The sequence below is a fragment of the Mauremys reevesii genome, linkage group 6 (genome assembly GCF_016161935.1).
Source record: "Mauremys reevesii isolate NIE-2019 linkage group 6, ASM1616193v1, whole genome shotgun sequence".
Classification (NCBI taxonomy): Eukaryota; Metazoa; Chordata; order Testudines; family Geoemydidae; genus Mauremys; species Mauremys reevesii.
The window spans coordinates 124,634,028-124,659,867 of NC_052628.1; the positions used below are offsets into that span (position 1 = coordinate 124,634,028).

At 44.5% G+C, this 25,840-nt stretch overlaps 1 protein-coding gene across 5 annotated transcripts in view; it reads right to left on the reverse strand.

The window, feature by feature from the left end:
* HOOK3 (hook microtubule tethering protein 3) overlaps positions 1-25,840 on the reverse strand; it is a 127,882-nt gene that overhangs the window by 78,653 nt on the left and 23,389 nt on the right. For all 5 annotated transcript variants that reach the window (XM_039545685.1, XM_039545688.1, XM_039545684.1 and 2 more), the window contains 2 exons: positions 19,721-19,793; positions 3,671-3,721 (listed from right to left, as the gene is read on the reverse strand). In XM_039545685.1, the coding sequence (XP_039401619.1) occupies positions 3,671-3,721; positions 19,721-19,793 (124 nt within the window). The remainder of the gene's footprint in view (positions 1-3,670; positions 3,722-19,720; positions 19,794-25,840) is intronic.

Sequence of the window (25,840 nt, forward strand, 5' to 3'; positions counted from 1 at the left end):
AGGATGCTACATTACAGCCATTAGAATCCCCTTGGATATTCCATAAACTACTGAATTACTGTACAATGAAACAAAAAAAGTACCCTAATTCTCCAATGCTTTTGTCTATGCTAGGTAAAAGACTAATCTTTTCACATCTAGCTTGTACAGAAGGACTTTGCCAGGATAGGCACTCAGACAAGAAAAATGTAGGCAGGACAACTAACAAATTTAAGTGGATCTCCATCACCATGCACTTTTGGAAGCAATCTGGGATGTTTTACAGATGCATCTTATCATTGAAGAATTTCGTATTTCATGAATCAGTCACTAAAGCTTGATGCTCAGTCATTTTCTAAAATCAAGTCACTGACTTTCTAAAATAATAAATTTACCATGTCAGAAACTTAAACTTACACATAGTTAGTGGCTTAAAAAGGAGCTGACATCATTTTGCAATGACAACATTGGTCTTCTAGGATATAAGGAACTTTTATAATGCATCAAGCTCTCACAAACCCAGAGGCTGTAGACTATACTGCTCTTCCTTTAACATGGCCACGAAAGAAATCTCTGCCGAATGAAGTGTAAGAGAAGATTCTTTTAAACCCAGATTGACAAGTAAAGGTAGCAAGCAGTGTCTGTGTAGGACGTGGAAAAGGATCCATATGGGGTCTTTACATAGCAGATAAACAATTCCCAAGAAAAAAGGTATGTATGTCTTTCTAATAGCTGCTCAGAATGAATCTAACAGGACTTGACATGTTTGCTCAGAAACACCAGAGTTCTCAATTCCTACCCTTCTGAGATTTTAACGTGAGCTAACTTTAATGTAATACTCAGAACTTTTCAAAATCAGTCTATTTATTAAGTTTGGATTTGGAAGTCTAACTTTAGGCGCCGATTTTTGAAAATGTTGCCCCTGCCCTCAAGAGTCTTAGCAAATGTATTATCTTCCTCCTCTCCAGAATATTACACTGTTCTGACAGAAAACAAGTGCTTAGAGCAGGGGTCAGCAACTTATGGCACACGTGCCGAAGATGGCACGCGAGCCAATTTTTAATGGCACTGCCAGGACCCCAGTGTGCCATTAAAAATCCTGCCGACGCGGCAAGCTGCAGGGTCCGCGCTCCCGGGCTGGAGCACCAGGCCGAGCGCAGCAAGCCACCAGCCCCTCCCCTGCCTTCACCATGAGCTATGCTGCCGCGCACAGCGCTCTGGGGGCCAGGGCTGCGCGCTCCCCACGGGGCAGTGTTTGGCTCCATGGGGAGAGAAAGACGCTCCCCGCTCATCCAGAGCCCTGCCACCGCACACGCAGCCCCACCCCTCAGAGCACTGCGCACGCGGCAGCGGGGCTCCGAATCAGCGGGGAGCCTCATGATAAGGATCCAGGTCCGGGGTTGGATAAGGGTGGGGGCAGTCAGGGGACAGGGAGCACGGTGGGTTGGATGGGGGTGGTTAGGGGTGGGGTCTCTTGAGGGGCAGTCAGGGAGCAGGGGGTTGGATGGGGCATGGGAGTCCCGAGATCTGTTGGGGGTTGGGGAGTGGATAGGGGTCAAGGCAGTCAGGGGACAGGGAGCAAGGAGGGTCCTGGGGAGGCAGTTAGGGTGGGGGGGTCTCTGGAGGGGATGGTCAGGGGACAAGGAGCTGGGGGGGGTTAGGAGTTCAGGGGGGCTGTCAGGAGGTAGGGGTATGGAGAGGGGTTGGGCAAGCAGGGGGGCGTTGTATGGGTCCAGAGTTCTGGGGGTCCTGTCAGGGGGTGGGGCACGGTTAGATAGGCATGGGAGTCCAGGGGGTTCTGTCTGGGTGCAGGGGTGTGGATAAGGGTTGGGGCAGTCAGGGGACAGGTAGGGGGTAAGGTCCTAAGGGGCGGTCAGGGGACAAGGGGCAGGGAGGCTTAGATGGGGGTGGGGTCCCAGGAGCGGGTAGTCGGGACACAGAGTGGGGGGGGCAGTCACCCAGCCCTCTGCCCTGAGCCCTGCACCCTCACACCTCCCCCAGGCCCCTGCCCTAAGCCCTGTACCACCCAGCCCTCTGCTGACTCATTCATCCCCCCGCATGACCCCAACCCTGACTCTGGTACCCCCACACATACCCAACTCCCCTACCCTGATACCTGCACCCCCCTCACATGTGCCTAGCCCTCTGCCCTGACTCTTGCACCCCCACATACCCAGCCCCCCCACATCCCCATCCCCACCCTGAGCACCAAACGGGAGCTCCTGCACCCCCACTCACATTCCCACCTGCACCCCCCACACCAAATGGGAGCTGTCCAGGTACGTGCCCCCACACCCAAACCTCCTGCCCCAACCCTGAGCCCCCTCCCTCATTCTAGCTCCTGGCCAGACCCTTCATCCCCAGCCCTGTGCTCGGTCCACTCCCACCCTCAGCTCAGTGCAGAGAGAGGAAGAGAATGGGCCAGAACCAGGGAGAAGATAGGTACCCACTGTATGTGGGCAGGGCTGGGACCCCAGACTGGCAGTGGGCTGAGTGGGTCCGGCAGCCGGAATCCCGGCTGGCAGGAACCGGCGGATGGAACCCCTGAGCGGCAGTGGGCTAAGCCGCTCAGCCCACTGCTGGTCTGGGGTCCCGGCTGCCAGACCCTTCCCAGCTGGGGTCCTGGCTGCAGGCCTCACTCAGCCCACTGCCGGCCTAGATGAACAGAACCCCAGACCAGCAGCAGACTGAGGGGGCTGGCGGCGTAAGATCAACATTTTAAATGAAGTTTCTTAAACATTTTGAAAACCTTGTTTATTTTACAATACAACACTAGTTTAGTTATATAATATATAGACTTGTAGAGAGAGACCTTCTAAAAAATATTAAAATGTATTACCGGCACGCGAAACCTTAAATTAGAGTGAATAAATGAAGACTCAGCACACCACTTCTGAAAGGTTGCCAACCCCTGGCTTAGAGTATGGAGTCTCTCTATGTGAGTATCCCAATACAGTGTCTGTTTCACTGCATTCTTAATGCACCAGCTACCTCAGTACATAGCAGGGAATAAATATGCCTCGTTTTCCTTCACATGGAGTGCAGTCTTGGATACAAGCAGCACAAGAGCTTCCCCATAGAACACACAAGCCACAATAGTAGATCTCTAACAGTCCGAAATTAAAACTTTTAATGAACTCTTCTCTCCCCACCTCAACTGAATATTTTCCCCACAGAAAAAATGAAAGAGATAGTCTTTACTAGGGGCAGCGGAGAAAGTCAGACAGACCAGCTTTATTTTTTATGCATTCAGCTCCACCATGGAGTCACCAAGGGCATATACTATTTTCATGTCAAGATGCTTAAGAATATTAGGGGTTTTATTTCAAGCTGGGTTTGTTCCTTAGTGGAATATTTGATGAAACACACAATAAAGCTTTGGAGAGGTCTAGTACTCAAGCATAGTCCATGATGAGTTGATTAATTTTGGTAGGACAGGTTTAAAGAGTATGGAAGGGCAGATAAGATACAGAATGGCTATTTAGAAAAATGAACAATTTCATTTCATGAGGTAAGGGTCAGATTTTTTGAAAGCGCTCAGCTCCAGTGAGAGCTGCTAGGTGCAGAGAACTTGTGACATATCTGGACCTAATGCTAAACAAATCAATATTCTGTAACATGTTCAACAAGCATAACGAATATATTCAGCAAAAGGAAAGGTCTGTATAGAGCACCGAGAAATAGTTCTTACCTCATGATTGTAATCCAATATTCCTTTTAAAATTTTCTTCAGATTGCTTATCTGTTTGATGGAAGAGAGAGAAATTAAGATATATAAAGCCACTGAATTTAAGATACAGTAGAACCTCTAATTTTACAAACTAATTGGGGACTGAAGTTTATAAAATCAAAAAGTTCAAAAAATTGTACATCTCAAAATTATAGTAGGTATGGTGCATAAATTGCAGTATGGTGCACTGCATGGTCGTTGTCTTGTTCTTTACATCACTGTAAAAGATACTTCTATCAAATTTTTCATTGAAATAACTTTCATTATGTTATTTCCCCCCCCCCCCCCCCCCGCTCCTTTCTGGAAAAATGATTTATGTAACTAGTCATTTGTATGGCTGGTTTTAGTAAAATCGAAGTTCTACTGTATTTAAATATATAAAAACAATTGTGTGGGTATACAGCAGGCTAAGAAAAATCACAAGTAATACTGTAAGCAGAATCACATACACAAATGTAAGTCTATTTGAATTTCTAGTGAAAAGTATCTTGCTGGAATCAATAATTCATTATGATCACCAAAAATATTATATATGTTCGTCTCATGATGTGGACCTGATCCAAAGTCCACGCCAGTCAATGGAGCACAATGAAGCGAATGACAAAAATTCCTACTGACTGGAATGGGCTTTGACTCAGCCAATAGTGAAAAATTTTAAGGGTAGCATTGTTTAAGCCAGTGTCATGAAAGTGATGGGTAAGCTGGGGCTCCAAAATAAGAGGGTGAACTATTTCCTGATCTCAGTGAATGGGGGGGAAGCGGGGGAAAGGGAAGGCTCTAGGCTAGTCGGAGGGAAAAGGTGTGGCCCAGACAGGGAAGAAAAGGAGTAGATTTCCGCTAAAGTTAGTGCTGACCTCTAGGGTACTGTCAGTACTGAGAATTTAGACATCAGAGTTAGCGCCAAGAGTAAGGTCCTCAGTACAGAGGACAGTACCAGAGAAGCAATGACTTCCAACAATAGTTGGTCTGCCGGATCCATTAGGGCTTTGATTGCCAGTGACGAGGTATCGGTAGCAGATGTAGGTACAAGGGTTGTTTTGGTACTGGGACAGGAATCAATACCATGTCACTTGCCCTGTATTATGAAAGGACTTTCTGCCAAATTCCCAGGAGGAGACCAAAGGCAAATGCTCTTTTCTGAGGCCTCTGAGCTTTTCCCTTTTTATGGGAGGTAAAAGCACCGGTGCTAGGAACACCATGGCCCGTTTGGTGTTCTGGTCTACCTTGATTCCAAGTGAAGGAATCACAGGCTTTTGGTGCTGGAGCACCCATCAGCGATAAGCTGACTTGGACAGTCAGGAACGGCCAATCAATATAGTGTCCGCTGTCTTACTGGAATTTGCCTTAGGAGTCACATCACAGCTCACAAGGGCTCTAACTAACTGGACTTGGAGGTACAAGGTCTCATCACCTGATGCCTATTCTTCTGGGCTCAAAGTGCCCCTCACAGACTGCTCCAACAGAAATAGTTTTAGCCCAGTGTCTCCAGATTTTCTCATTTTTGATGAGAAAGACTGGCAGACAGTGCAACGGTAAGTCATACGGCTTTCACCTAAGCAGAACAGACCATGGCTACCTCCATCTGTGAGGAGAATGTGTCATTTGTGAGATGGACAGGGTTTGAAGTCACCAAGATAGTGGTTGTGGTGAAGAGTACTGAATAATAAATAATTGTTGAGGGTGTCAAGGAAGAAGGTTTGCAAGAAAAATTAAAAGAATTAAAAAAGTTACCTACCTAGAGTATTTCCTCTCTTTACTTGTTATTAGCTAAAGGGTAGCAGGCATATACAGCCTGGTTCTGTCTTGCTGTCACAGGCAGAGAACTGAAGGATGGTTCTGGCCACTCTGCTGACCTTTATGCCCTTATGGGGGAGTGGGGATGAGGACCTGTGGGGGTGCAGGCATGGCCCAATGGACACTGCTGTTCAAAGATTCTGATCTCACATCCTTGAGGGGCATGCACATATAGAGTGGGCTCCAAACTGACACATACTCAAAGAACAAGAAAGTTCATGTGCTACAAAGTGGAGTAAATAGGAGAGAGAGAGAAAGCCTGGCTGTGGATTTAACACATACTGGAGCTCTAAGGGACATGCTTGGGTTACATCTCTAACTATACCAAACTTAAACTGTGTCCCTTCCTTTTTACATTTGTGGTAGCAGATGATCTCAACCCTGGAAGGCCCTTCAGCCCTGCCAAAAAAACCCACCTAACATCACTCCCAACTTGATTTTACTAACTGTGAGGGGCCTGCCTCTCACTCAAAGATAGAAGCTCCCTCAGAAAGTTAGACTGGCCAAAACTGCAACCAAAGAAGATTTTGCATCTGACCCCTAAAAGGAGTTAATCCTGTCTCAACCCTTTCTATTTGTCCATGATGTAGATAGAAAACTATTCATGAGAAACTGAATGTAGGCAGCTGAGATTCACCAACCTATGCACCAGTCAATAGTCACTCACAGATGTCACAGCTTTGTAGACACTATGGGGAGGGGAGGAGGAATAACTCTTCACATCCTTTAGAGTGATGGAAGAAGATTATAAACACAGTCAATACGTAACCCAGTAAAGAGCACTCTAAGCAGTGCCATAAGCTGTCTATATTCCAACAAGACCTAAGAAGATGATGCAGAGAAAATTTTGGAACCACTGTACTGATATTAAAGGGCACACTACGATGACCTACTAGGCCAAAAACAGGGTTAGCCAACACAGAGAGCTCTGAAAGCCATTCAGCTCAATCACTCTCCATTGGCTAAACAATGAAACAGACCCTCCAACACTAAAAGTACAAATGTGAGCTAAAAACAACTGGGATGAGCTTATGGGTGTCATGACTATGAAATCTCAAATCAGACTAGAAAATATGCTGTCTACTTGGATGTTTGAAATCATGATCAGCCTAAGATGAGAAGCTGGAGATACTGCAGAGCAAACTGCACACTGCAGCTATTCCAAGCTCTCTAATGATGTGAGACCGAACAAAGAATTGTCATTAATTCCGCAGTCCAAAACCACCTCCCACACCTTCTCTGGTGTCAAAAGTTCCAACAGTCTCCTATCCAACTGCCAAGGCATCCAGCCCCACCACCTCTGGAAAAAAATGTTCAAAGCAGGTATGCATTATCATTACAAAAATCTGCAGCAAATTTAAAATTTACAGGAAAGGTAAATTACTTGATTTTAATATCAAATCAAACACTATAAGCAATGCTGTACTGATTGTATTATTCATTTTCAGATCTGATTAATTAAAAACCTCCAATTTTGAATTTACCTGAGGCTGCCGCAGAATTTCCAGCCTGCTGCACCAAAGTGCCATAGAAACCAAGGGCCATGCAGCAGAATACAGGATACAGAGGGACCTAGACAAATTAGAGGATTGGGCCAAAAGAAATATGATGAGGTTCAACAAGGACAAGTGCAGAGTCCTGCACTTAGGACGGAAGAATCCCATTCACTGTTACAGACTAGGGACCGAATGGCTGGGCAGCAGTTCTGCAGAAAAGGACCTAGGGGTTACGGTGGATGAAAAGCTGAATATGAGTCAACAGTGTGCCCTTGTTGCCAAGAAGGCTAATGGCATTTTGGGTTGTATAAGTAGGGGCATTTCCAGCAGATCGAGGGATGTGATCATTCCCCTCTATTCAGCATTGGTGAGGCCTCATTTGGAGTACTGTGTCCAGTTTTGGGCCCCACACTACAAGAAGGATGTGGATAAATTGGAGAGAGTCCAGCGGAGGGCAACAAAAATGATTAGGGGGCTGGAACACATGACTTATGAGGAGAGGCTGAGGGAACTGGGATTGTTTAGTCTGCAGAAGAGAAGAATGAGGGGGGATTTGATAGCTGCTTTCAACTACCTGAAAGCGGGTTCCAAAGAGGATGGATCTAGACTGTTCTCAGTGGTAGAAGATGACAGAACAAGGAGTAATGGTCTCAAGTTGCAGAGGGGGAGGTTTAGGTTGGATATTAGGAAAAACTTTTTCACTAGTAGGGTGGTGAAGAACTGGAATGGGTTACCTAGGGAGGTGGTGGAATCTCCTTCCTTAGAGGTTTTTAAGGTCAGGCTTGACAAAGCCCTGGCTGGGATGATTTAGTTGGGTTTGGTCCTGCTTTGAGCAGGGGGTTGGACTAGATGACCTCCTGAGGTCCCTTCCAACCCTGAGATTCTATGATTCTATGAATTAAGTCCAGTTTACCGCAGAGTACATAGGGACCTTGAATATTTCCCAAAAGTGACAAAGAAATAAAATGAAAAATACTACCTTTTTTCCCATGCAATCCCCATGTGAATCAAGATCCCCTAATCAAAAAGAAAGTGATCACCTTCCTTCCATGTAACTCCCAGACTTCACCGCTTTTGGAGTAGGAGATCGCAGCTCATCTGCTACCAAGACCAGGGTGGTTAGAGAGCGCCTAAGGGAGAGGCGACTGAAAAGACACCCAACATCTGATCTCCATGACCCAATCTTTCTATCTCCACAATAATCAATACCTTGACACATCCTTTTCAAGTGTTTGCTGCATCACTACTGTATAAAACACAACCAGCCAATCATAAGACCCACCATAATGCAAGTAACTCCAACTCAGACTGGTCTAACATCTAACACTAATCATGAGTCCAGCAGGGAAGGGACATTTTAGTTACAGCACATATGCTGGAAAATAGCTGCTGCCAGGGGGCAATCAGCATAGGAAATTAGTGCAACTGTTTTCTATCTGAATCACCTTCCAGTCACAGCACAAATTTTTAAAGGAGAAATTCAAATGCAGCAAAATGAACAGAAAAACATTTATATCACAATAGGGAAGCAAAGAAAGTGCTAAGAGCAACTGATTAATTTGTAAAGGGGAGAATATAATTATATTGTTTAAGAGCTTTAGAAAACAAAGAGGCATTCAGTCAAGCAATGACACAAGTAATTCCAAATACAAACTACATGTAGCATACTGTTCTCCGCTGGATGGATTAAAAGTGCTCAAGTGTTTGCACTAGAGTTCCCGCCCATCAGCGACAATGAGGCTGACTGAAGTCTTTCTACCACTTTGTCTTGTACCAGCTTCACGTCTCTGTTCATCTTTAAAACTTTTTGTTCTGTGTCATTCTTTACCATGTCTATCAAATGCACCCTCGTTCCTTCCTCTATTTCTAGTTTCTTACACTCTGATATGAATTGCTGTGTAAGGCACCCTCCCTAGGTACATCACTGGCACATGTCCAAAACACCGCAGTCTTTCTTGAATCTTCTGTAACAGCATTACTTCTTGCCTATCTGTTTTCTTATCACTTCATTTATTATTTTCTGCAGTCTTGAAATTCTCAGTATTTCCATCAGCCAGTTCATTTCTGCAGTCAGTATCTTTCATTTATCAACCTTCCTCACACCCCAGCATTCTGACCTATATAGAAGTATTGGCACAACAACCATCTCATATATGCTAATTTTCATTTTTACCTAAATCTCTTTAGCCTTAAAAGTCTTGCAAAATTTTCTGAATGTCATAGTGGCTAGCCTGATACCTCTTTTTATGTCATCTTCACAATTCCCATTCCTTGATACTAGTCCTCTAAGCTGCACAGATTTTTCCATTTCTTCTAATTCTTTGTCTCTGACTTGGATCTTTACCTCTTCCACTTGACTTTCAATTGCCATTCAGTTTGAATTTTCTGCTTTCTGGATCAACCTTCTCAGTTATTCTTTGTAAATCCTCCTCAGTCACTGCTATGAGGTCAATATCATCTTTGAATCTAAGCCTACTGACTGTCCTCGCACATGAGGTGAGTTCTCTCATTTCATCTCTCCATGCTACAGACATTACTGCTTCCAGAACCAAAATGAACAACACTCTGGAAATAGCATGCATCGTTGTCTCACTCCTACAGTCATCCTGCACCTTTCCGTCAGCTTCTTGTGTACTCACACTGCACTCATAGACTTGCTGTAGATGTTTTCTATTTGCTTGATTAATTTCTTAGGGATGCCACACATCCTTAAGACTTGCCATAACCGTTTATGCCCAATGCTATCAAAAGCCTGTTTGAGGTCTATAAAGTTGCTGTAACGGGTTTCGGTTGCATTCTATGTATTTCTTCAATTTCTTTCTTATCACAAATAGCCCTACTACTTCTGACAACCAATGAAAACAGCTCAAGTGGTAATCTATTTTTGGAAGTTCCCGTATTCTATTAAAGATCAGACCACGATCATATGGGCCCACCGCAAACATCAGTGGCACTCATATGATTGCACTGACACTCTGACTTTGCTCATTTTCCGAGTTTAGCTCACCATCTGCCTGTTTGGAGAAGGTAGGTGCCTTCCCAGCATCTCAGTGGTGGGGGATATGATTTACTTCACTTAATAATCAAGGCTCAGAGTAAGAGAGACCTTCCCAGGACATGCTCGATTGAGACATAATGACATTAACTTGGTGTAAAACAGAATGTCATAAGAAGAGAATGGAATGGATTTTATTAACACTATCGAGTTGTTTGCAAATGATTTGGGGATACATATTGGTGATTTATTTCTCTGAATATCACTGTAATCAGCAATGAAAGTCACTAGATTTGTCACTGGTCACGCTGACACTTATTTCCTTGCTAAGGAAACTAAAAAGTAGTTAAATCTAGAGACAAAGTAGCTAAGTTGGCAACACTTTGGAAACACTTCTGGAATCAGATGCATGGCATGTGTGGAATACACAATAGGGACCATCACTCAAAGAAGCAGCACTGGTTCAGAAGCTGGGGCTTAGTGGAAATTAAGCTAATTGTGTTAATCACTGATCATCTTCTTGCCATGAAGATAAGTGTCTGTGCAGGCTCTTTCAGACCAACTGACAGCCTTTCATATGGATGATCATGAGATTCTGCAGTCTTACCTGCCAATCCTAGCAGGAGATTCTGTTCCTATCTGTCTGAGACAGGGGCAGGCAAACTTTTTGGCCTGAGGGCCACATCGGGTTTCCAAAATTGTATGGAGGGCCAGTTAGGGGAGGCTATGCCATGTTTCTCGCCCCCATGATGCCCCCCCCAGGACGACAGCCCCATCCAACCCCCCAATCCCCATCCCCTGACGGACCCCCCCAGGACCCCTGACCCATCCACCCCTCCCTGTCCCCTGACCGCCCCCGGAACCCTTGCCCCTGACTGCCCCCCGCCACGCAATCCTACACCTCCTCCTTCCTGACTGCCCCCCTGGGACCCCTGCCCCTGACTGCCCCACCCCTATCCACACCCTCACCCCGACCACCCCGACCCCTGCCCTCTATCCAACCCCCCCGCTCCCTGCCCCCTTACCACTCGTGGCTGGTGGCGCAGTCAGAGCACCAGTACAGGCAGCCGCAGTGCCCAGCTGGAGCCAGCCACGCCACCGCGCAGCACAGAGCACCGCATCAGGCTGCGGCTCTGCAGCCTCGCTGCCCAGAGCATTGCGCCAGCAGCACAGTGAGCTGAGGCAGCAGGGGAGGGGGAACAGCAGGGGATGGAGCCAGGGGCTAGCCTCCTGGGACAGAAGCCCAGAGGCCGAGCAGCAGGGTCCCACAGGCCTGATGTGGCCTGCTGGCTGTAGTTTGCCCACCTCTCGTCTGAGAGAACTGAAAGGGTAATGTGTAAGCAATCGCTCCTCCCCCAGAGGACTCTCTTATGTGGGATGATAGTAGACCATGGAAAGGACTATAATGAATGGTGATAGTACCCAGTTCTATGCTTGTTACAGCCAACCCAGCTGGGGCAGTGGAACAAAGAACTCAATGTCTACGTGATCTTAGGGCTTGGAAGACAGCTCCAATTTATTTTATGTAAGACAAAGCGCTGGTGGGATGGGACACACCTATCTGAGGTCCAGCAGTCACCATTTTTTAAAACCAAACTGTATTTTGCTGCACAAACAAAGAATTAAATAATAAAAGTATGAAAAAGTGGTATAAAACTACACTATAACAAGAATCAAAAAATAGTTTTCAAAAGTCCAGGCTTGGTTAGTTGGATTATAGTACTAAACAGTCTATATTGTAATTTAATAGACTATTCCATTTTGCCTAAACTGTATCAAACTGAGAGCCATTCATCTTCGAAAACATCCTCCCTTTCCACAAGACATCCAATGATCTGTTCTAGTCACTATCATTATAAGGTTGGACAATGTTGCCCAATATCTCAGCACACCGTCTGCTAGTACTAATGGAAATAAACTACATTTTTTTAACAAAAGCTGCAGTGTGATTACCCAGGCAAATATCTAAGACAAAAAGCTTGGGATCAAACAGTAGATAACTGGGAACATATTGTTCAACCTTTCCCCAAAATTTATGAATTTCTGAACACTGCCATAATGAATGAGTAAAAGAGGACATTATCCAATTTTCTGTTCCCATCCCCCACACGTTCAATAATATTCTGCACAGTCATAAAATGTGATGAAATACAACACCTATGGATATCTGCATCTGTCTCAAGTCATTATGCACAGTAATGTTATCAACCGCTTTTCAAAGTACATGACCAGTTCTCCTCAGTTAATGGTATGCCTATATCTTTTGACCACTGAAATACTGAAGTTTGTGGTTTAGGGAAGTTCACAACTGCAAGGCCTTGGTACAAGAAAAATATTTTTTTGTGCTGCTTCCCAGTTACAATGATTGGCATTCTGTTTCCAAAATGTGTTTTTAATAGAAAATCTCTGTTCTGCATGCAATCTAAAATATAATTATGCAAAGTGGATTTCTTTTGCACTAAGCAAGGCAAGAGATAATTATCTTTCCATTTTTACAAAAAACATTATTTTTACACCAAAATTGATAAACTGGGTGTTCATTGCCAATAGAAAAGATGGATTATCAATGACTGTGGTTATCCAAAATTTTGTACATGAAATTTGGCATCTCTCCTTAATTCTATTACATAGAAGTATACTGACATACACAGTGGCATTTAATATAATATGTACAGAAATTTGGTCCATTTTAAGATACAGCGCATTAGCTAGTTGAATGCATTCTGGTACTACTCTGCCTGTACCCAGTGCTATAATGTAACCCTGATGGTTTATTCCTACCATTTTTCTGTGTTTCTGAAGCTAAAAAGTATGCTCTGCAACTGGGAATGTTAAATTAACCTGCCTGTGCAATTACTGTTCCTTCAGAATTTGAGAAGAATCCTTAGTATTCAATCACACAGATAATTTTGCCACTGGTATAGTAAGAGGACACTACATTTTTAAAAGGACAACTCTGTCCTTCACAGTTATTGGTAAATTTGCCCAGTGATTCAAATCACTTTAAAACTGATTGAGTGGGAAGGCTAATAATTCAATATCTGGATTTCAGACCAATCCAAAGAGATTATGATGTTACTTAATCCAAGTGTGTGCTAACGTAGCACTGAGCCATGCATTCTTGCACAGCTCCAATGTATATTCAAAACTCTGATTTAAGGTTCAATTTATAACCATGTAATTTACTTAATTCCTCAATGACAATGGCACCAGGATTAGGAGGATGTCGGTGTCGGGGGCGCATCAGGAAAACAAGATCAGCTGCATAGTATTCTACCTCGTCGTCTATTCTCCATACTTGGATCCCTTCACTGATTTGTACTTCTAGTGCAAGTGTTTGATTACTACACCATGCAACACTGGAGACAGGGAACAGAGCTCTGTCTCGTGTCTGACAAACAGTCAGAATATTCTTCTATTCACTATAACAGAGCCTTGTGGCATAGTACACAAAATGCTAATCCAATAATCAATGTTTTCACTCTGATCATTAAAAAACATCAGGGAAACAATATTAAGCATGTTCACAGATACATGCTACTGACATCATAAATCTGGAGGTAAGTGATCAAAGTTTCAACACTCACCACGTTTCAAATGACCAATTTATAGCGAGCTGAAGACAAACTATGGCAGGGGTCGGCAACCTACGGCCAAAGGTGGCACGCGAGACGATTTTGCCTGGCATGCGGCTGCCAGCCGGGGTCCCAGCCACTGGCCCCGCTCAGCACATGCTGCCGGCTGAGTGAAGTGGGGCCGGCAGCTGGGACCCCAGACTGGCGGCAGGCGCGCCTCCCCGGCTCCTCCCTCACCACACTCGGGTTCTGCGGCTCCCAGAAGTGTGAGCCGCCGCCCCCACTGCCCCTCCCACAGCTCCCCACTCCTACTGCCTCAGCACTCCAGTGGAGTTTTGCCTCCACGTGGAGCCAGCGTCTCACCAGCATGGGCCTGGTAAGGGGAGTCCCAGGGGGCAGTCAGGGAGCAGGAGGACGGTTGGATGGGTCGGGAGTTCTGGGGGTCCTGTCAGGGGGTGGGGAGTGGTTGGATGGGGCATGGGAGTCCCCGGGGGTCTGTCTGGGGGCAGGGGTATTCATAAGGGTTGGGGTAGTCAGGGGACAGGTAGGGGGTAGAGTCCTAGGGGGGCAGTTAAGGTGGGAGGGTCTCAGGAGGGAGCAGTCAGGGGACAAGGAGCAGGGAGGCTTAGGTAGGGGGTGGGGTTCTGGGGGCAGGTGGGGGCAGGGGTCCCAGGAGGGGGCAGTCAGGGGACAAGGAGCAAGGAGGGGGGTTGGGGGTTCTGACCAGGGCAATCAGGGTGGGAAGTGGGAGGGAGTGGATGGGGGCTAGGGCAGGGCTCTCCCCTCTTTTTGGATTGTTGAAATATGGTAACCCTAGGCGAGGGGGGAGCCAAGGGGCGCATGGGGGCTGGTGCCCACAAACATCCACTGCAGCCTACAGGCGCCCCCAGGGGGCGCCAGGCCGCAGCCTTGGCAAGAGGGGCAAGGGGGCGCAGCTGCTCCCCGCTAGCAGTGCCCCCACCGCCTTTCCATGGCTGCTGCCCCCCTGCACCGCAACGGCTCCTCCATGGCTGGGGCTCGCTGCTGCCGCAAGCGGGACGCTTTGGCTCTCTGGTGCCTCCGGAAGGCGGCTCCTCCCTGCCGAGCTGCTTCAGTGGCCCAAGCCTGGCAAAGTCAGTGAGTGGACTCGGGGCGGGGGCCACCTGGGTGGGGTTAGGAGGGCTCGCAGGGGGGCTGTGCACCCTCCAGGGGAGTTCAGGGGGAGGGGAGGGGGGAACCTGGTCTGGGGAGCAGCCCCTGGGCACAGCTGGCCCCTGGGGTCTATAAAAGGCTCATTGGGGATTTGCCCCTCAATGAACCGAGGTGCAAGGTGGAAGTTTCGCCTAGGTGGCAAAATATCCTTGCACCGGCCCTGCCCCAGGGGGTGTGTGCACTCCAGGTTAAGAACCACTGCACTAAACTGATAAGATCTGCATTTTAATTTAATTTTAAATGAAGTTTCTTAAACATTTAAAAAACTTGTTTACTTTACATACAAGAATAGTTTAGACTTATAGAGAGACCGTCTAAAAACGTTAAAATGTATTACCGGCATGTGAAACCTTAAATTAGAGTGAATAAATGAAGACTCGGCACACCACTGCTGAAAGGTTGCCGACCCCTGAACTACTGTAACTGTGCTACTTGTCAGATATTCATACACCTTATATCAAGGACCCCTGCAAGTGGCCAGGCTACAAAGGAAGAGTTAAATATTTTGTTTGTGCCCTTCACTGTTTTTTACGAAGGTCTCAAAGGGTGCATTGTTGTTGGGGTTTGTTTGTTTTTTTCCTTCCTTTAGTACACTCCTTGCATGAAAAGTATTAGCTCTTAACATTCTTATTTGTAAAGTGGATGACTAAAAAACTACTAAGATACTGACATCAACAGACAAACCTCAGCTGCTGCTTTTCCCTCTCTTCCTTTAGGAGGGGAAGACTTTAATATGGCTGCTTTAAACTTTCTGGGGGGAGACAAGGCAGGAATGAGGGGAGTGTTCATGTCAAATTCAAATGCCTGACAAACTGGTAGGAGAAAGTTCCCTTCCCCCAATTTCAACTGAGAGCTGAAAAAGCTGCAGCTGAACTTTCAGCCTATTATGATGTTATGGACAGTGGTTCTCCAGTCAATCAAGAAAAACAGCGGTCAAGGCTTGTTATTTCTAGGAGGAAAAACAAGCAAACAACCTTTTTATGGAAAAAGGTGAACATAAGAACATAACATAAGAACGGCCGTACCGGGTCAGACCAAAGGTCCATCTAGCCCAGTATCTGTCTACCGACAGTGGCCAATGCCAGGTGCCCCAGAGGGAGTGACCCTAACAGGCAATGATCAAGTGATCTCTCTCCTGCCATCCATCTCCATCCTCTGACGAACAGAGGCTAGGGACACCATTCTTACCCATCCTAGCTAATAGCCATTTATGGACTTAGCCACCATGAATTTATCCAGTCCCCTTTTAAACATTGTTATAGTCCTAGCCTTCACAACCTCCTCAGGTAAGGAGTTCCACAAGTTGACTGTGCGCTGCGTGAAGAAGAACTTCCTTTTATTTGTTTTAAACCTGCTGCCTATTAATTTCATTGCGTGACCCCTAGTTCTTGTATTATGGGAATAAGTAAATAACTTTTCCTTATCCACTTTCTCAACATCACTTATGATTTTGTATACCTCTATCATATCCCCCCTTAGTCTTCTCTGTTCTAAGCTGAAGAGTCCTAGCCTCTTTAATCTTTTCTCGTATGGGACCCTCTCTAACCCCCTAATCATTTTAGTTGCCCTTTTCTGAACCTTTTCTAGTGCTAGAATATCTTTTTTGAGGTGAGGAGACCACATCTGTACACAGTATTCAAGATGTGGGCGTACCATGGATTTATATAAGGGCAATAATATATTCTCAGTCTTATTCTCTATCCCCTTTTTAATGATTCCTAACATCCCGTTTGCTTTTTTGACCGCCTCGGCACACTGTGTGGACATCTTCAGAGAACTATCCACGATGACGCCAAGATCTTTTTCCTGACTCTTTGTAGCTAAATTAGCCCCCATCATGTTATATGTATAGTTGGGGTTATTTTTTCCAATGTGCATTACTTTACATTTATCCACATTAAATTTCATTTGCCATTTTGTTGCCCAATCACTTAGTTTTGTGAGATCTTTTTGAAGTTCTTCACAATCTGCTTTGGTCTTAACTATCTTGAGTAGTTTAGTATCATCTGCAAACTTGGCCACCTCACTGTTTACCCCCTTCTCCAGATCATTTATGAATAAATTGAATAGGATTCGTCCTAGGACTGACCCTTGGGGAACACCACTAGTTACCCCTCTCCATTCTGAGAATTTACCATTAATTCCTACCCTTTGTTCCCTGTCCTTTAACCAGCTCTCAGTCCATGAAAGGACCTTCCCTTTTATCCCATGACAGCTTAATTTACATAAGAGCCTTTGGTGAGGGACCTTGTCAAAGGCTTTCTGGAAATCTAAGTACACTATGTCCACCGGATCCCCCTTGTCCACATGTTTGTTGACCCCTTCAAAGAACTCTAATAGATTAGTAAGACACAATTTCCCTTTACAGAAACCATGTTGACTATTGCTCAACAGTTTATGTTTTTCTATGCGTCTGACAATTTTATTCTTAACTATTGTTTCGACTAATTTGCCCGGTACCGACGTTAGACTTACCGGTCTGTAATTGCCGGGATCACCTGTAGAGCCCTTTTAAAATATTGGCGTTACATTAGCTAACTTCCAGTCATTGGGTACTGAAGCCGATTTAAAGGACAGGTCACAAACCTTAGTTAATAGTTCTGCAACTTCACATTTGAGTTTTCAGAACTCTTGGGTGAATGCCATCTGGTCCCGGTGACTTGTTAATATTGAGTTTATCAATTAATTCCAAAACTTCCATCTGTGACAGTTCCTCAGATTTGTCACCTACAAAAAGCCAGCTCAGGTTTGGGAATCTCCCTAACATCCTCAGCCGTGAAGACTGAAGCAAAGAATCCATTTAGTTTCTCCGCAATGACTTTATCGTCTTTAAGCGCTCCTTTTGTATTTTGATCGTCAAGAGGCCCCACTGGTTGTTTAGCAGGCTTCCTGATTCTGATGTACTTAAAAAACATTTTGTTATTATCTTTGGAGTTTTTGGCTAGCCGTTCTTCAAACTCCTCTTTGGCTTTTCTTATTACACTCTTGCACTTAAGTTGGCAGTGTTTGTGCTCCTTTCTATTTGCCTCACTAGGATTTGACTTCCACTTTTTAAAGGAAGTCTTTTTGTCTCTCACTGCTTCTTTTACATGGTTGTTAAGCCACGGTGGCTCTTTTTTAGTTCTTTTACTGTTTTTCTTAATTTGGGGTATACATTGAAGTTGGGCCTCTATTATGGTGTCTTTAAAAAGGGCCCATGCAACTTGCAGGGATTTCACTTTAGTCACTGTACCTTTTAACTTTTGTCTAACTAACCCCCTCATTTTTGTATAGTTCCCCTTTTTTAAATTAAATGCCACAGTGTTGGGCAGTTGAGGTGTTCTTTCCACCACAGGGATGTTGAATGCTATTGTATTATGGTCACTATTTCCAAGCGGTCCTGCTATAGTTACCTCTTGGACCAGCTCCTGCGCTCCACTCAGGATTAAATCTAGAGTTGCCTCTCCCCTTGTGGGTTCCCATACCAGCTGCTCCATGAAGCAGTCATTTAAAGTATAGAGAAATTTTATCTCTGCATTTCGTCCTGAAGTGAAATGTTCCCAGTCAATATGGGGATAATTGAAATCCCCCACTATTATTGGGTTCTTAATTTTGATAGCCTCTCTAATTTCCCTTAGCATTTCATCATCACTATTACTGTCCTGGTCAGGTGGTCGATAATAGATCCCTAATGTTATATTTTTACTAGTGCATGAAATTTCTATCCATAGAGATTCTATGGAACATGTGGATTCGCTTAAGATTTTTACTTCATTTGAATCTACACTTTCTTTCACATATAGTGCCACTCCGCCCCCTGCACGACCTGTTCTGTCCTTCCGATATATTTTGTACCCCGGAATGATTGTGTCCCATTGATTGCTCTCAGTCTACCAGGTTTCTGTGATGCCTATTATATCAATATCCTCCTTTATCACAAGGCACTCTAGTTCACCCATCTTATTATTTAGACTTCTGGCATTTGTGTACAAGCACTTTAAAAACTTGTCCCTGTTTATTAGCCTGCCTTTTTCTGATGTGCCAGATTCTTTATGTGACTGTTTATCATCTGATCCGGCCCTTACATTATGAAGAGCAATAAAGAGGCACAAACAACTTTTTTGTAACAGCTTACCTTTCACCTGTGGGTCTACCCTGAAAAGGTATTACAAATATGGCATGGTAGGGTTGCGCATCTGCTTACATCTCAATGATCTTCAGATCAAATTTGTTCAATTTACAACTGAAGATTTTTTTCCTCAAACCCACATTGGGATCTCAACATCCAGCTGTGTTCTTTCTGGTTTGTGGAGGTCAAAAAGCACCCTCCGTTACATCTGTGCAATCTCTATTGACTTGAGGATTTATAAAGCTATTATTACAAGGTAACTGAGTTGCACAAGTGGCTGTGGAACTAGAAATTAGTTAACAAATCTGATTATGCACAATCCAAACCAGCATAGTTTTCTCTTCCACAGCTGAGCTGACACTGTAGTAAAGAGTAGCATCATTTTACCACCTTATCATAGATATGACTGAATATACCTAAGAAACAGAGTAATGAGATGTCATTTTTCCAGTCATTTTTAAACTGCACTTAAGATTTTTAGGGTAATTTAGTTGGGCATTTCCATACTTAGCAATTTAAAAAAAAAAGTTACCTTCATTCAAATTTCCTACCTGTTAAAATGTTCTTTAAAAAAAAAATTAAAAGTTCGTTTAAGATTTATTTTTCTGATAAGTTTTCTCATAAATTAGTTACATGGATTTACATCGTTAACTTGGGTTTTGACATTGAATTAAACTCTACAAGAGCCAACAACTTTAGAAAATGCGAAATCCTTAATTACATTTATTATAGTTAGTTTGATATCTTCTACTGTAAGATAATATTTTAATTTAGGAATAAGTTAATACTGAAAAAATATTTTATTAAGAACTAAAATACTGACTATAGAAAAGCAAAGCATGAAGAAAATACCTTTAGCCTCCAATTGTCTCCTACTTCTGTTTTGATTCTGTTTAACCAGTTTTCATCAAAGTATGCTGGATCTCTGAAAATAAAATAAATAAAATTAGCATCTCTCTTAAAACACCAATTACTAGTACTAACAAGCTAGAGATTCCAGATGAATCCTATACTGATGTTAATTTAAATGCATATAAACATATAGATATTAATATAGTCTATCTAAATATTTATCACACATCATAGTGTTATCCAAATACCTCCAATACTTACCCAGTACTTTTGAGGTGACTGTAATACTCTTAGAATGACCCCACTGCACCTAAGTCGTGGGGACCGTTGTCTGGTTTATTGTAAAAGGTGTGTGTCCCTTTGAGTGGTAGAGAGACAGTGAGTGACTTTCTGCTGCAGCGGCAGAGCAGGTCAGCATGAGGATGCTGACCCATCCCTCTGCCAGTGACTGGAATAGAGGGTGGGGGGGATTATATAGGTCCATGCCGGTGCAGGAAAAGCCCTCTTTTACCTGGACCAGACAGAGCAGCACCCATACTCATATCCACCAGAAGTTTTATCAAGATCTGCTGTGGGCATTGCTCTACTCGCTCCTTTCTCAGGGGGCAGAGAAGGATTTTTTCCCTCACCACATTGGCCAAGGTCAAGTGGGTTTTTTTTCCACCTTCCCCACAGCAGGACTGGAGGGGCTTAGTTAGGGTGAACATGAAATGGAAGTTAGGCTATGATGTTGCAACTCTTTATGTAAACATGGGGTGGATGTCCAAATGTAGGTACGCTGTAGGGACAGGATATAGTGATCAGATAAAAAGGATTGGGAATGGATTTAAGGGAGATCTTCTTTAAAGAGCAGAACCGGAGGGGAGGGGATGGTTCGGGGCTCCTATGACTGGTATGGCAGGGAACCAACCCCCTCCCTCTTTATAACCCCCCCCCCAACAAGGGGGAGGGATGGTGAAGCCCCAGAAGGGGGTTTGCTGGGGATGAGGATGGGTAAGGGGGAGGGCACCTCATGTATATATTAAAATGATAAACAGCATTGCACACTTTTATCTGTCAGGTACTCCCAGACATTTAAGAATTAAGTTGCAGCCTAATTAAACCACATCCAATGTTTCCTTTCCTTCTTTCAGCATAGCCAGACAAAGTACCTAGCCAATTTGTACCTTGTTCTACAAATGGAAAATTTTCTTTCCAATCCTCACAAGCAATCACCGGATACCTGGAATCATGAAGTTTGAATTCTCTTACAATAACCATATTTAGCTTGCATACTTGTATGTGTTATTATTGATACAATTAATAGACTTTTTAAATCCAGCCACACATACTTCTTATGAATTCTTGGAGCAGTGAGTTCCCACATGCTAACTCTAAATATTCCTTTAAAAATATAATCCCTTCAATATCAACCAAAGAAAAACAAATAAACCCATTCTCATACAGTGAAAAAAGTTGAAAAGGAGCACTTAGTTTATATTTATCTCTGAGCATCTGCTTAATTGTTTTCCCTTCTATCCTAAAAAAATCCCAGCATTTTAAAAGTATTTTCCTTGTAAGCCCCATCAAGCCTTTAACTTTTTTACAGTCACTCTTCTTTCAAGTTTTTTCCTACTTTGGCTCCTGAGCTGAGGCAACCAAGATAGAAAACAGTACTCGATGAGGGTACACTATACACCTTTGTTTTGTATCCCTCTGGCAGACGTCTTCCCTGAGCAACTACTAGGGCTTTCTCCCCAAGGTTCAGAAACTAGCTAAGAAGAGAGAACATTTCTTATTGGTAACTGTTTATTCAAAATCACATTTTCCATTCTCCAACAGAGAATTTTGACAGTGTTATGTTCCCAACTACAAAGAGGCCAGGAACTAAAAGTAACTGTCAGTTCCAGTAAAAAAGTATCCAAGATCATGCTGGGTTTTTTTTTTTTTTTTTTTTTTTTAAAAACAGCTTCTAGACACTAAAAAAATAAAATAAATAAAATAAAATTTAAAAAATAAAATAAATAAAATAAAATTTAAAAAAAGCTTCTGTGCTCACATTCTCTCTCTCTCTCTCTCAAACACACACACACAGATACAAAGTCCATCATTCAGAATGAAGCAGATAGCAAACAGCCAAACAGAATGAAGAAGAGACAAAGAGAATAACAATTAAAAAATAAGTGATTTAGTAGGTGACACTTCCGCATCTTAATCAGTATTAAAGCAATGCCCCGCAGCATAGTATCACGGAGAACTTTGCTATAGGGGATTTTTTTTATGACAGATAAAATCAAAATTTGACCACCAGTTGTCAGAAAACTGATGGCACTTTTTGAATGAGTAAGGCTATTAGGATCTACTTCTCTAGTGAGTCTCCAAAATGGGTAAACATCCAGGCAGTTTCAAGAAGAAAAAGTATTTTTAGATTGCTGACTTAAAAAGTTGTGCTGTCATTGTGCACTGTTATTGCTTTGTTCTATCCAATGGTGTTGAGGTGAATCCTATATGGAAAAAGTATATTGTTATTAAGTCTAAGCCACTTTGAGACCTTTTGGGAGGATCCGTTTATTTAGACTCGATCAAATCCACTAATGTGCCTTGTGATCCAAATGAAGCCCGGAACTCGGATACAGCTGGCCAACCATTAGATTAGTGCTTTGATGGCTAGACCATACAAATTTTTGTTATCTTTTTCTTCTGGTACACTAGCTCCCAGGTATCCCCTTTCTCTACAATGTCCTCAGAGTTAACAAATGGTCTGTGATAGATTACATGGCAAAGGAAGCAGATCACAATGGTGAAAGTGTCTCAACTCAACAGATTCCAGGTGCTATTTTACACATTCCTCTACGGAGACTATGATGAAGGTTAAGGCATATTTCTTTTTCTCTGACACAGCATCTACAAACACGTAGCTGGAAGAATGATTTTAAGTACTAGGCAATCTTATGGCTCCAGATTGCTCCCATTCAGAGACATAGCTTAGATTCATGACTACGGACACAAGAGTACAAAAGCATGAAACAGCAAAGGCAAAATATATGGTACAGCTTCATCTGGTTCTGCTGATAGAGCTCACTAGGTGTGTGAAATAGACTTTGTCCAATTAGCTGTGAAATGAACCCTTATCCCTCATGAACAGGTAAATCCAGGAAAAAAAAGCTTGGTTCCACTATTGACAAAGATTGTTAATGACTACATGAAAGCATCATGCCAGCCTCTTTTAAAGTAAGTGGTGTTTAACACCTTGCACCTTTGTTTTACTCTGTTTCCCATTCAGTCCCTAATCTCCCCATTCTGGAGATTAGTGAGAAAATATCAGTTGGACAACTGTAGCACTATATGGACTCCAGTTACACGAGGGCTGGATAAACCTAAAAACCTACACTAGTATCTTTGGTTGATCTCGGCTACGAACAGAAGTCGGGTGTCCAAGTTGATCTTCTTGTATCTTTCAGCAGACTTACTGACCATGCTGCACTGGTTCATATGAGTGACTTATCAAGAGGGCTGTGAATGATCACCTGTGCTTTGCTTTCAAGGAAGCCCTACAGTACTCTCCTGTGTTCTGCCATAAGGTTTTCCTCCTACCTCCCCAGTCATTTAATGGCTACGGCAAGCCACTTAATGGACATCTTCAATAATTTCAGGCTGCAGTGCCATCCTTATGCTGACACCTAGTTTTACATTTTCCTTTGAGACACCTGGTTTGAAACTTAAGCCAGACAAGAATGAGGCCATGCTCATGAAAAGCGGGAAAATGATTTTGCGGAGCTTGCTGAATGACAGTCATGAAAATTATTAAAGAAGTATGCCAGCCACTAGTGAAAAGGTACAAAATCTGGGTGCCAACCTCAGTTCTGCTCAGCCCAGAGGACCATATTCCGATAGTCAAGAGTAGCTATCATCTATGCCTTCCTCAGAAACCAGAGCAATGAGTGTGGTATGAGTACTGTAGGGAGGCACCCTGGCTCCCCACCGCGACTGAGAAGGACGAGCCAGACCAGGCGCCGGAGTGGGCGGAGCCGCCACCGCCTGTCCCCGCCCCCTGAAAGTCAAGGGGCGGGACAGGAAGTATAAAAGCCCAGCCCCAGCACTCAGTTAGGCGGAGGCTGCTGGAGAGGACAGACGCCGATGCTCGAGCTCCCGCCGGGGCCAGCCTTCCCCGGGCCCGGTACCCCGAGGAGTCGCCTGAGCTCCCCACCGCCCGGTATCCGGAGGAGTTGCCTGAGCTCCCCTCCGCCTGGTATCCGGAGGAGCCCATGGTCTGGGACCCACCGGATGACGCCGGCGAGGGACAGGTACCTAGGGAGGGGGAGATTGGAAGTGGCCCGGGGGTAGCCAACCCCAGTCCGGCTGCAGATATACCGGAGCCTATGTCAGTGTGTTGCGGCCAGGATCCCCACTGACAGCAGCGAGTCTTTGCCGCTGCTAGGGCCACGGGCTGGGACACAGTGGAGCGGGAGGGCCTGCGTCCCCCCTGCCACCCTTCCCAGGGTGGCAGACTCCCCCTCCCCCTGGCCCGAGGAGGCCTTTGCTATTGTTTAGTTCGCTGCTCAGCCCCTGCCTAAGGGTATGAGCCTTACCTGTGTGTGTTGCCCTGCCCTGAGCCAGGGCTTGGGCTATCTAGACTGCTACTGTTTAGCTCGCTGCTCAGCCCCTGCCTGAAGGGCCTGGGCTCACAGGCTACTGTGTGTGCTCAGCCACTGCCTGAGGGCCTGAGCCCTAATTGACTCTCTCTGTTTGCTCAGCCCTGCTGAAAGGCCTGAGCCTGAACTAGCTGGTTGCCCCGTCTGCTCCAGGGCCGGGCTTAGAGACACTGGGTTTACTCGGGCCCTGCTAAAGGGCCGGGACTCTGCCTTGTGTAGAGACTATTGGTTTGCTCAGCCCTCGCAGAGGGGTCTGAGCCCGAGACGGACTGCTGCCTGTAGGGAGGCGCCCTGGCTCCCCGCCGCGCCTGAGAAGGACGAGCCCCTTACCGGACCCTTACAAGTACCAAACAGACAACTGCCTTCATTGTCCTCTTCGGAGGGGACAAAAACACAGTATGCCCACACCTGATATTTGCCCATCTCTGCATCTGCATTTTAGTCTTAAATGTATCATATTTCATTTTAGGGGGAGAATCCATAAATGAGTGAGTCTTCTTCCACAGCTCCCATTTGTACTTGCCCAGGAATGACACTTCACTCCCAGTGAGGGTTCTAATCACTGTAGGCTGGTAAACTCTCCATTCAAAACGTACCCTAGAATCTCTGATGGTCATGGAATGCCAACCATGAGTTTGGCTAGAGCAGCCTCCAGTAAAAGCCTACCGTGGCAGGAATAGCCAGCACTGTCCCAATACAGAAAATATTGACTTGGTTTTGCCTCCCTAGTTCTACTGTAATCTGCCCTGATGAACACTTAGTAAGTCCCTTCCATCAAAGCAGAGGTTGATAAACTGACAGGGAAACAGATACTATTGTGTTCAGAACTTACAAAATCACGAGCTTCAGTGACAAGACGTGCCAGCCTTATCCACATATGGAGATGGGCCCAGATCACTCGAGTGATGCAGGAAACTAGCATGCCTACATCTTCACATTTCTATCCAACACTCTGTCTGATCCAATTAGCTGTGTTCTTGCTGACTGTATTTTGGTTACTCATGGAAAACTGACACCCTGTCAGGAGTCTAATAGCACCCTAAGTGGAAATTTTTTTTGGCAACAGTCTGCTTTCTTGATGTTCTTTTACAAAATGGATTGATTTCTCTTGATGAAACTCTTGATGCCATCTAGAAATGGATATAATTCTCAAGAAATTCAGGCAGGGATAATACAGTTTATCTTTCTCAAAGGGACTGATATGATGCAATAGTCTAAGTCACCTAATTGACTTCAGCTTCCCTTCTAATAAGGTGCACTTGTTGAGAGATTTTCACATCAAACTCTCACAACCCTTCAAGCCTTCTGGGGGATTACTGAAGTTGACTAGAGTAAGCACCAGACAGCAAGTCTGTGGTATCGGCTCTATAACACCTATTCGCAGTAAGTGATCTATTGGCTTCTGAAACGAATTTGCTCTTCACTGATTTCAAGGATGTTGCTGGAGTGCTCAAATCTTTATTTTAACTTTACCCAACAACTCTTCTCA